At 36.1% G+C, this 12,659-nt stretch overlaps 1 protein-coding gene and 1 non-coding gene across 5 annotated transcripts; one reads left to right on the forward strand and one right to left on the reverse strand.

The window, feature by feature from the left end:
- The first annotated feature begins 4,375 nt into the window (after nt 1-4,375).
- Nucleotides 4,376-10,973, forward strand: LOC103697528 (uncharacterized). Of its 4 annotated transcripts, none has more exons than XM_008779403.4 (6): nt 4,376-4,510; nt 6,915-7,071; nt 7,178-7,903; nt 8,208-8,652; nt 9,614-9,695; nt 10,480-10,973. In XM_008779403.4, exons 1-6 carry the CDS (start codon nt 4,481-4,483, stop codon nt 10,684-10,686), a joined length of 1,647 nt encoding a protein of 548 aa, XP_008777625.1. In that variant the 5' UTR covers nt 4,376-4,480; the 3' UTR covers nt 10,687-10,973. The 4 variants fall into 4 exon arrangements, with proteins under 4 accessions (XP_008777625.1, XP_088559010.1, XP_088559011.1 ...); XM_008779404.4 differs by having other exon boundaries at nt 4,418-4,510; nt 6,912-7,071; XM_088702884.1 differs by lacking the exon at nt 10,480-10,973 and having other exon boundaries at nt 9,549-9,668.
- A 1,313-nt stretch (nt 10,974-12,286) lies between these two features.
- On the reverse strand, nt 12,287-12,390 carry LOC113461349 (U6 spliceosomal RNA). Its single transcript, XR_003383577.1, has one exon. It is a non-coding gene; the product is annotated as a U6 spliceosomal RNA (small nuclear RNA).
- Between the last annotated feature and the right edge of the window lie 269 nt (nt 12,391-12,659).

Genomic DNA, 12,659 nt, shown 5'->3' on the forward strand with positions numbered 1-12,659 from the left:
CTCTTCCATCATCAACATAAAACCACCGAGGGTTGGAGGGGGAGGATGGGGAAAAGATATTAGTGGAAGATCAGAGGTAAACAAAGGAAAGTGACCTTGATAACCTCCACGATGACCACAATCTACTGATCTTCTACCTATGAAACTACATTGGTCTTTAAACCATTTTCCTCTGCTTGTCTCTTAGCCTCCAGGTGCAAAGTTAGCTAGCTCTAGTCAGCATCCTTCGATCAACTTTAATTTGTGCTGGTTTGTTTTGGGTTAAACCAGTTTTAGATCAGGCATAGAAGTTCCTACTTAATCCATCTTGATTACTATTCAAAGTTATGATTTTACCTAAAATTAGCATAGATTACTACTAAGGATCTTTCCTAATGGCAAGAATTCCTTTATCTGTAGGCATCCTCAACATGTCCCCCAGTTAACATAGAATCCCCTTATGCTTATCCATCATTGTTCACATTGTCTGTTCCCTCATTATCCCTTTTTCTTTCATGTGGTTTGTAGATTAAGAAAATCATTGCTTTTGTTTGATTTTCTTAATATTTTCCTAGTTAGGGTTTGCATGGATAGGTCTGAGTTTAAGTAGGGTCGCGTTAGACACATGCCTGATCCAACACAAAACGACGTTATTTGTTGATCCAAACCTGCCCGCAAGTGATCCATCGTATTCTCGGCCCAAGCCGATTATCAAACTTTATTAAGCAGTGAGGGAATCAAAACCAACGTTGAAACATCAAGCCCACAATTCCATATGACTTGACCTGACCTAATCTCGCCAATGGCGTGTCAAATCGCCAAAAATAGGAACCCATTCATTTAAAATCCGATTCAGGAAGTTGTTTGATCCCACACAGAGTATGGTGAGGAAGTGGCTCAATTCTTTTTGAATTCTCAGTGATCTCTTCGCATATTTCCTCAAGTCCTTTATAGGTGCTGATCTCATGACTGTGGTTGTGGAGGAGCCACAATAGACTCTGATTGTTAGGAAGTGAATAGGACAGACACAATTTAGGCAGAGAAATTTTGCCATGAAAACCGTAATTGGAAATGAAAAGCTATTTCCATTCAATCATACGACTTTCGGTACCAGACAACCATGTGAACTTCATGTCATGATCAACCAAATGAGCGTGCTTCTTAGATGACTCTCAAGCCATGTGGATGTTATTGTCGAGCCGACAAACGATAAACATATGGGTTCGACCGCCAAACCCTGTGGTCCAACAAATGCTCATTTCCAGGGTATGCATGTGATTCATTCCTATTTGGAGGTTAGATTTGACTAAAATCAAGTGTGGAAACTGGAAAGATACACCTCAAGAGGGCCACATTATTAAACTGGTTGGACTAGTCAAAAGGCCAATATGACTTGGTTGGAGTACTTGTCCGAGTGTTCACATGATGGGGCCTAATTTTTCCTAACAGTCCTTGGCCCTTGTACTCTTCATATGATTCATGCTAAAGAATACAGTAGTGACTCATTATTAATCAATTAGTTTGAATATATTTTTCCTTAAAAAAAAATGAGCTTGAGAACTCTTACTTTGGAGAGGTAGGGGGCCAATCACATCAACTACTTGCTGATGTCACGTTCCTATAATTGTCAGTTTGCATTGTCTAGCATAACAACTGCATTAGCTTTGGAACTATTGGATATTATTCTTTATGGTGCTAGAAACATGCAGAATTATGTTCTCATACTATCCCATGGAAATTACCTAGAATAAGATTACCTCCGAATTTCTAGCATCTTATGTAATGACTGTTTGTTGGCTCCAAATTAGTAGATATGTTAATTTGTTGGATTATAGGTACTTATTGGTCTAGAATAGTCTTAAAATAGACATTTGGAACAACGTATTTCTAACATCACCTTCCTTTTGTATTTATATTACCCATATCCTATTTATATCTACTTTTATATTTATATTTCTAACATCATATGTTTTCGATGCCTTTCTTATGACCTTAGTTCTGGGCATTAATTTGATAACAAGACTGCGTCGGCTCTTGAAAGACATGCATGATTTAAAAAAAAACAAAAATACTTTCTTGACATTCCTTTTCTTGCGCAGCCTCTCAGGCCTTGCAACTCGCAAACAAAGAATAATTAAATTTGAATACCTTAATTATTTTAATATATGTCGCCACTAGGGAGACAACCTTCCACCGAGTGCATTGTTATAAAACTATTAAACTCATGATATGATACACTCCAGAGGTCGACAAGAAGCGGACAGGTGATGATGGGTAAAATGGAAGATACACAAACTTACTTCTGACATTCGCTCTAATATATTTTTATGACTGCTTTCTTGATTAGGGTTTTGGGGAACTCCAAGTTCTGGAGTCCATATAATAAGATAATATGGTTGGGGAATGGTAGGAGAAACATGGGGTATTGAGAAGCACCTTTGACTGAGAATTCAAAGGAATAAATTTGAAAGACCTATCCACCTGCTCCCAAACAAATCGGAAAAAAACTCGGCGAGGTATTGAAAAATCTAGAATATGTCTTCCAACTGGAGGTTATGTGCGATTTATGTGATGATGCTCTAATTATAATTTAATTTTAATAAAAAAATAAGGATCAAACATATGTATTATGAATAAATTATATTTTGTATTAAATAGCATGATTTTATAAATATTTTACTATTGGTGGTTTATTTATGAATTATGACATCTAAATAATGAAAAATTATTTTTTTAATAAAAATGAAATATATGGCCTGATTATGAATTATGAATTTCACATGATGCCATTTAGTATTTTTAATCTATTTATATAGAAATATTTTATAAAATTATAAAATATTTTAAGGGCTCTCAAGTACCTATGACTGTCCTTAGAAATAGAAACTAATTAGTACTTTATTGCAAGCATCCAAAGAAAATGGCTATATAACAACATTGTTAAAGTTGATAATGATTGACATCTTATAGATTACAAAAATAGCCCTATCATGTTATGGTGAAAATAGCATAAAATATTTGTGAGCATTAGTTTTTAAAAAATAATATGGCTAAATAGCAAATATTTGATGACTATTATTATATCTGTTGTACTTGAAATCATCTTTATGAATTTGCATGATTTATGTGTTCATGATTGGATTTTAATGTCATGATTTGTTATATGATTATGTGTATGAAATATTTTAATTTGCAGTAAAAATTATTCTCTACAAATAGTATATTAAAATCATATAAAACTTATGCCTGATCCGACAAGATAGTGCAAGATTACTTACAGAGTTGTGAAACTCATTCTTTCCATTATTTTTTTTAGACAAATAAGACTATTACGAGCAGGAAGGGATAATCCAGAATTAGAAATCAAGATAACAAGCTCAGAAGCATAGTAGCAGAAATCTAATCAGTCATTGATTAATAAATTTAGTAAATGATCTCGGTGATTTATAGGTTTATGTATTTTATGTATTTTTTTGACTATGTAAACCTTGGATTTGGAAGTTCTATACTAGCATTTTCTTTATTTAATAAATGAAGTAATTTTTGGAGCATTTTTATTATATACTTTATAAGATGAATTTTGTATAGATTTTTTATTAATTATAGGTTTTATATTATTGTGGGTAATATCTAGCTGTAGTACGATGATGTCATGTACTGAATTTGAAGCCTGACAGTCCTCATCCTTTCATTTCTGTACTTCTAGATGTTATCACTATGTTTTTTATGTATTTTTTTTTGACTCTGTAAACCTTGGATTTAGAATTCTATACCAGCATTTTTTTTATTTAATAAATGAAGTAATTTTTGGAGCATTTTTATTGTATACTTTATAAGATGAATTTTGTATAGATCTTCTATTAATTATAGATTTTGTGTTATTATGGGCAATATCCAGTAGTAGCACGATGATGCCATATACTGAATTTGGAGCCTAACAATCCTCATCCTTTCATTTCTATTCATCATCGGTACTTCTAGATGTTATTACTATCGGCAAATTACACTACAAAAGACAATCTATTTATTAATTTAAATCCACATTTTAGTTTGAAGAACGATACATGCATGATCAATGTAAACAATGATCAAGACGGCTAATTCTTAGTTGGGCTCTAACCAGTCAGCCAAAGATACTTGGCAGAGAACAGTAACGCATCCTGCACCAATGGCAACTGATAATTGGATATATTCCTGCGAGGGTATTCATTATTGGCCTGCAACAGGCCAAACCAACAGCGACTCTCACTGCTGGACTTGGTGTCTGCTATACTGGGCGGCCCAGCTGATCTGCCATCCACTGCCTCCCACTTACAACTGGGACTTCAGTCCGCATTCCTCGTGGCGGTGAAGTGGAGGGTATGCTCACAGGAGGTCGACAGATCGCTGGGGGCCCCCACGAGCTTTTCCACAAATCGCCGACCTCGTAAGCCTTAACAGGACTCTTACAACCTCCCGGACACCAGAGCCAGGGGGTTCGATTTCCTTCATCTCTCGAGCAATGGATTATGAGAGAATCGACAAAGTCCAGGTATGAATCTTGTCTTCCCCTACCCAACGAGAAGCATTACGAAACCCCATTGCTCTGCTATCCAAGCTGTTCTCAATTGTTCTGGTTCTTTAACTACATGCATTCTTTTGATGCATGTGGTTTCTGAAAGACTTGGGCGTTCTCTGTGGTTCTTCCTAAATTTTTAACTGTTTTACATAGTCCGCTAGGTTTTGGGTTGGCTCCACTGCTCTTGTCTGTGTGGCTGCCAATCAAAATAGTTCAGAGTCTTCGATTTCATGCATTCTTTTTAATTCATGTGGTATTTGAAAGATTGGAGCTTTCTCTGTAAATCTTATAAAACTTTTAAACTTTTTTCACTTATTCTGTACTTTGAGTTGGTTCCAGCCCTCTTTTTAGGTCTACTGAAATTTGAGTTGTTTCAGTTGTTCCGCTGTTATTTTTGTCTGTTCCAATCGTTCAATGTCTCTTGTCTGTTCGGTTTCATGGATTTCGTTCCCTGTATGGTTATCTCTTTGGCTTACGATTGATTCGCTTTTTTGAAATGGATAGTGATGCATTCTCCGATTGGATGTTTCTTTTTTTTACGTGGTTCATGGTGTTCCCTGATCTAATCTTTTATTGATTTGTTGCATTTATATATAAAGGTAACATCATGAATCCGTATGGAAAAAAATTTATATGATTAATCTCATCAGTAATATATGATTCTAAAGTGGAGGATTCTTCTCCTTCAAATTTTCACGGAGCTTCATGGGCTTTCATGTAGTAAAATGATGTCAAAAAGCGACTGCTTGATCTGTTATTCAGTTTAAATCTGGCTTATGGATATCTGTTCAGTTCATAGGCTTAGCATGGTGTTGATGGTAATTATTGTATATTGAATTTTGAAGGGAAAAGAAAAAGAAAAAGAAAAAGAAAAGAAAAACTTAACCATTGTTTTTGCGAGGCAAGGTCCGATTATTTTTTCTGTACATTGCTCTTGATGCTACTGCTTACATGACAAAGTTTTCTTTATAAGTGCGATAATTATGATTTTAATCTTTGTTACATTAGATATTAGTTGTGTCTAGTTATTCATTGCTTAAATTTTGAAAGACAGAAATTGATTATCTCTCTCTCTCTCTCTCTCTCTCTCTTTCTCTCTCTCTCTCTCTCTATATATATATATATATATATATATATATATATATATATATATTAAGTTTTGTAAATTTACTCCTAGGGATCCATTGAAATATTTCAAAAAACAAAGGGAAAACATTCAAAATTAGATGTTTGACTGCAAATCAAGAGTATATATGACTAAATATCCTTACCACATCATAAGAATGCTAGCTTTGGCTCAATGGTAAGGTTTCTTTATTGCAACCTGGGTGTCATGGGTTCGAAATATGTAAACAGTCTTTCTACATGCAGAGGTAAGACTGTGTACATCTGACCCTTTCTAGATCCTGCAATGGCAGGAGCCTCATTCTTTTGGATGCCCTTTTTTATATTTACTATATCATAAAGCCGACTATGCACTCAAAAAGAAATTCTCCTGCCCCATGGAGCAAGTACTCCACCTTGTAAAGGGTTAACTTTTCAAAATCAAGAGAAATTCGCAAGGCATAACCTCCAAAGAAATATACTAGCAATACTGTGAAGAGTCACTAAAGAAGACGATCAACAATAATGCACATAAGTAATGTTTGGAAAACAAACCTTAAGAGCAGATACTTTTTCTCCCCGTCATCTTGGCTTTATTTGCAGTTGTTCTGAAACTATTGTTCTGTAACCCTCTCCTCATACTCCCTCATTAACCTAGTGATGTTCTTTACTTAGTCATCTTTCCCTTTTTCACCCTTTCTCCTTTTATCTCTTTAAGAGAGCACAATGTCTTTTTATGTGTTTCCAAGCTTTTTATTCTAGCTTGCACACAAAGTCCTAAATCAATGCTTCTTCAAGAACTTTCTTGCTACATGGACTTCTTGATAGAAAGCTCAACTATCCTAAGCCTACACTGGGTTCACCTACATCACAACTCACAAGTAATTAAACTTTCTAAAGATGAGAATTGGTGACTGGATGGTCATTTCATTCACCTGATTGGCTGCAAACAGATAGGATTTCCTTGTAATTCAGATTTTCAAATAATCTTCTTTTCTTTGTTCTCTTTGAGCAAAAGTTTGGCAAGCTTTCCAAATAACATTTGAGCCATTGCTTCTCAGAGTTTGAAAATGAAATAAATGTTTGAATCAATTATTGTATTTTCTTAGCATTGCGGTGGCCTCCTTAGTATCTGAAATCATGATGGCTAGCAACTCCTAGAAGCATACTTAGAACTTCATCAAAATTGTGATTAGTTGCATCATCATGCTGAAATAGTTAGGTCTTGGTATTTTGAAGACTGATTCTACATCATATTTGCTTATGAAAGTAGACGGGAGTAATATCTCCCAGTAAACTGAGAATGAAACTATTGGGAGCTCACAACTGCATAAAAATTGGAGGGAGGAATTCATCACGGACATCCCCTTCTAAGATTAAGGACATGGAATATTCAAAGAACAGGTTATTAGCTGGCGATTTTGATGAAGGTTGGTGAACATCATTTATAAAATCTATTGCTCACCACCCTTGAAAGCATTCTCAACATCCTATGAATTCTTAATATTTACAACTATATTTTGATTTTGGTTGCAGTTAGCTGTAAAGATTCCAAAGGTGCTCTGGTGCTTAATGATGTTGCAGATTTGGACGCTTCCAGGGTGGTCTTGTCTGCTAAGGAGGTTTCAAGTTACAAACAGAGGAATCAACGATTCCCCTGTCCAAAGGATTTAATTTCAAAAGAGAAGGTTGACATGGGTCAAAATAAAATTCAGACTGTTTCTAAGAATATGTCTAATCAGCCTCATTCTAACAGCAACTCGAGCATGATTCACCCACTGAGAACTTTGGATGTAGATTCTAATGTTTATGATAGTGGACATGACAATGCCAGCTCATATAGTTTTGAATTTCACCGAGCAGAGAGAACATCACAGCATCTGATGATTGGCCCCTTTAATAGGCATGTTCCATCAAAATGGAATGATGCTGAAAAATGGATAGTAAGCCGACAAATGTTGCATCCAAATGTCTTGAAGAAAACTGGCGGACAGAATCAGGGGAATTGCCAAATGAATTCTACTTGGTTGAAGGTTGCTCCAGAATCGATGATTCCAGATCAGAAGCATTCTGTTCTCCAGGTGGCAGATACAAGAAGAATTGATCCAACTAATTCTACCTCTCAAAATTTGATTGAGAAGTTCTCTTGTGTTCCTCATTACTCAAATTATAATTTGGTTGCTGTTAGTGGTGACTCTGGACAAAAGGAAGTGTATCAGAAAGAGCCATCTGTCATGGAGAGGCTTGTCGGTGAATCAACAGGTACCTCTTGTAACTTTAGATCATATGTAAATGTCAAAAATATATAAGTTAGACTATACTTTTATTGGCTTTATCTGACAAGAATGAAAGGTTTCCATGTCTAGTGCATAACTTGATCCTTGGCATCAATATACAGGTGAGGATATAATACATTCCTAAAGTTAATGAGACTTATTTACTTGCCAGACAAGTATAAAGAAAACATTCTGAATTGTTTATTTGTTTTGTTACCACCTTTCTTTGAAATTGTTGTTCCTCTCAAATCCATGTTCACAAAGAGATTGATATAGCTTTTATCATGCAGTTGCTCCGAACGTGCAGTCAGTCTTAATGAGAGATGTAGGAACAGAAATGACACCTATCCCTAGCCAGGAGCCATCACAAAGTGCAAGTCCTCTTGAATCACTGTCACATACTCATAGCCCCATTCCCTCCATGCCATCAACACCCAGAAGAGAAGAACAAGCATCAACTCCAATAGAGGCTACCATAGGCAAAGATTTAGGCTCCAAAGGAAAAGATGGCAACGAAGAAATATCTGAGAAAGAATTGAAGCTGAAAACAAGGAGGGAAATTGCTGCCCTCGGCATACAACTAGGCAAGATGAACATCGCTTCCTGGGCTAGCAAAGAAGAGGTGGAACATGCTTCTCCCTCACCTAAAACTCTTGGTGTTGATCATGTGAAAATGGATTATGAAGCTCGTGCAGCAGCATGGGAAGAGGCTGAGAACACTAAACATATGGCCAGGTATTACTTGACTGTAGAAATTTTCTTATAGAAGGGAATTAGAAATGATCAATTGACTGGAAACCTTCGAGGATTTGGTTTCTTATTTCTGGATGGAGGGTCACTGATTTGCTGTTATAATTCTAAATTTATCTCTACTATTTCTTTTCTGTGAATTTTAATGATTCCCTACTGTTGTTAAAATTTTCAAATCTTTATGAAGAAATCTTTCTTCAATATGAATCTCATCACTTGACCCATTTCCATTAGCTCCATTTTTTATAGCCACAAAATATTATGTTTTACCCCAGTTAAAACTTGTATTTTAGGTAGAACATGATTGTCTTTTTTGAGAATACAGAGGAGGGTTGGATCCCCTCCTCAGGATTTGTCACAATGACATGTCGACTTTATTCTGTGGTTGCAATTATCTTTGTGGCTAGACATTGGGAGAAATCATCTTACTCAAAGGTTCATGAGTGTCACCCCTAGAAGGAAACACCTGTATGAATATTTTTTAACCACCATAGTTGTTTCGCCTCTGTGCATATACAGGTTCTTTGGATTACAAATGAGTATATGAAATTGGCTCCAAGTGAAGCCAGAAAAAGTTTCTAAAATTTTGCTTCACTTCCTTGTAAATGCTCATAAAAGGGAGCAAATAGGTATCTGTTCGAGGGCTTCTTCCATTTCAGTGTTTCTTCTCTTCAGAATTAGGAGTTATTTGGTAGGAAGCAGTATCATTCTGTTCTATAAAGGTAGAAATTACAAAGCACCTGAAAAGTCTCATGTTGCAAGTGTAATCCCAAATAATCAGTGAAGTTTTTTTTGGGGCTGTGTCCTTGTAAATTTATACTTCATTGGTTCATCCTGCTGTAGCTACTTTTGCATTTCTGTGTTCTAAAGGGCAAGTTCAGTGAATTCCTAGGTGAAGATTGAGCACGTTTTGGTCAATTTGACACATCAAGGTTGTATTCTGTAGATGTAGACGCGAAGAGGTCAAGATTCAGGTGTGGGAGAGCCATCAGAAGGAAAAATTTGAAGCGAAAATGAAAAAAATTGAGGTATGTTTCCTTTTCTCCATGGCTCCTTGTGTGTTTTTATTTGTTAGCATTCAAACAAATTGAGCATAGCAGAATGAAGTAATGCAAGTCTAATGAAACAGGAAATTTTATCTTAGGTGGTAGAAAAGAATCCATTTTATAATATCAAAAGCCTCGATTTCTAAGGACACTCAAGAATACACAAACATGCTTGCTAGCATCTGGCATATGCAGTGCAACATTATTGATATAAGATCTAAAAGTATTTGATGCAAGGTTGCCAACTCTGAGTTAAGAGGGTCTTCCTCCTAATCTAGCATGATATAGCATATAAAGGAATTGGATGGCAAGCAATTGGCCATATTAGAATGGAGTGGATGGAGCATAGATTCATGCTAAGGGATAAAACAGGCCATTGGCCAGATAAGCATGGAGTTGATGGGGCATAAACTCATGCTAAGGGATAAAGATTTCAGTTTTTAGTCTCTCTCTGTTTTTCTTCAATAGATGCCTATCCACTATGGGATAAAGATTAGCACGGATTGGATGAAGCATTTTGGAAGGTGCCACCTGAGAATTCACATTATATGTGTGTGCGCATCCATGCATGCATGCACATTCACTCTCATATGCGAGAGAGGGAGAGAGAGAGAGAGAGAGAGAGAGAGATCTGTTTTCAAGAGATGAAGAATAGTAAAATTGAGGGGAAAATATTTGAGTTTTGTTTTACAATTTCTTCATCATGCCTAATAGAAGTTTTGGCTATATATTTTTTTGCATGATTCTAAGCAAGAAACTATCACAGGCCCAAGCAGAGCGAATGAGAGCTCGAGCACTCAAAAGGATGGCAGATAAGCTAGACATAACACAGAAGAGGGTGGAGGAGAAACGAGCCATGGCAGAAGCCAGAATGAACCAACAGGCTGCCAGAGCAGCTCATAAGGCCAAGCAGATCCGCAGAACTGGTCAAATTCCTTCATCAAATTGCATGTGCTGTAGTGGGTTCTTTTAAAGATTGAGAACTTGTTGGACTTGATTTCTGGCCAGTGTAGATGAAGGGAGAAGTGTATATTGCTGCCCTATTCAGGGCCGATTGTGGACACAGAATTTTTGGAATTCATCTTTTTGCGGAGAGTGGAGAGTTCTATCATATACATGAAATGTGATTTGTTAGTGTAATCTTTACTCATAAGGGCTACCTTTATAGCTTGTGTAATTTTTGTTGTCCAAGTAGTGTAACACAATTGAGTCTCTCATCTTTATTCAGAAAGAAAAGGCATAAAATGAATTCTCCGATTATATTTTTAACATTTTGTGATGGACTGGTGTTCTCCCAGACATTACGGGGCGGGATTTTCTTTTTTCTGCGAGACTTACTAATAAATACACCCAATAGTATCTGTTAAGAGCCAATCCTTGTTATGGTAAATAATTTGAGGATTCGTGCATGCGTCTATTTAGTCGCATATCGATTATTTATCGAAAAGGTTTTGGATACTTATATAGGAATAAGGAATTCAAAAAATACCTTATAGCTAGCCATTTTAGGTGAGGTTTTGGGTTGTGACAAATGGTCTCAAGAAAATTGGACTATGGTCTATGTGAATTAGGGGATACTGCAACATAGATTCATGAAGGCTGACTACGCGTCGATCATAGTGCTTGTAACTAGATTTGAATGGATTTTGGATTTTTAGCCCGACAAGAACGTCGGGCTTAAACGGAGAGAATATGTGAAAATTCGTGCAGGCATGTATTGAGTCCTACATCAGTTATTCATGAAGGAGATCTTGAGTACTTATACAGAACTAAAGAACCCAAAAAATATCTTCAGGCTAGCAATTTTGAGTGAGTACTTGAGTTGTTACAAATAACTTTTCTGACATTTGATTGGAAACCAATCCGAGTTGTTCTTGTTGTTGTCATGGTGTTGCTTTGTGCCACCTAGGCTCGAGTCCAAGCTCTCAACCATACCAACCCACTACTCATGAAACTGAAATTTATAAATCCCAAGGCCGAAGAGAAGGCCGATAGTTTAGGATTCAATCCTTACCTTTTGCCACAAAAAATAAGGTTCTGTATCATTTGAACTAAGTCTTGGTAGTTTCAACTTTTTATTACAATTTATATTTCATTATATGAATTTTTGCAATATTATTTTCTAATATAAGTGACCTAAATTCTATTATTTATTCTTCTCCTAAATAAATGTTAACCAGGCATGAAGATAGAAGGAATATTTGCGATAGATGAGTGGATGAGTTATTGGGATGTGGAGATTCTGAAAAATAGTATATTTAACTATATATAATTAATGAATAAAAATATTGTAATAACCCAGGACCTCATCCAAAATGGCTAGTCGGAAGGTATTATTTGGATTACTTGATTCTGTACAAGTACTCAATGTCTACCCAGCAAATAACCGATGTGGGATTAAATACACGCCTGCACGGATCCTCACATTCTCCCAGTTTAAGCGCTGACATTCTCGTCAGGCTAAGGGTTCAAATACATTCAAATCTAATCACAAACAACACAATCGGCCCGTTGTCAGCCCTAATGGATTCATGTTGCAGTGTCCCCTAGTCTACATAGGCTATGGACTAGGTCTGCTCTGATACCATTTCTCGATTTATGCGTGTCATCCTTGTGTAGGGGTCATGCTAATCTTCTCTGCATCGTTCTAATTTTATCGGATGATACCATTTGTAACAACATAAGACCTCACCCAAAATGGCTAGCCGGAAGGTATTATTTGGGTTTCTTGATTCTGTATAAGTACCTAAAGTCTACTTAACAAATAATCGATATGGAACTAAATACACGCCCGCACGGATCCTCACAAATATGATGTCATTTGTCTATTTTTGATAAAATTATTAGTTTCAAAATAGCTATTTTGTCTTTCATTTGCTCCTCAAAGATCTTCCATGCTTCACAAATAATTGGATGAGAATTAGAAGGTTGGATGAAGAGTTTGTT

This window comes from Phoenix dactylifera, chromosome 8 (genome assembly GCF_051530095.1).
Source record: "Phoenix dactylifera cultivar Ajwa chromosome 8, Ajwa_hap1_PhDact_Kaust_v1.1, whole genome shotgun sequence".
In the NCBI taxonomy this organism is placed as follows: Eukaryota; Viridiplantae; Streptophyta; class Magnoliopsida; order Arecales; family Arecaceae; genus Phoenix; species Phoenix dactylifera.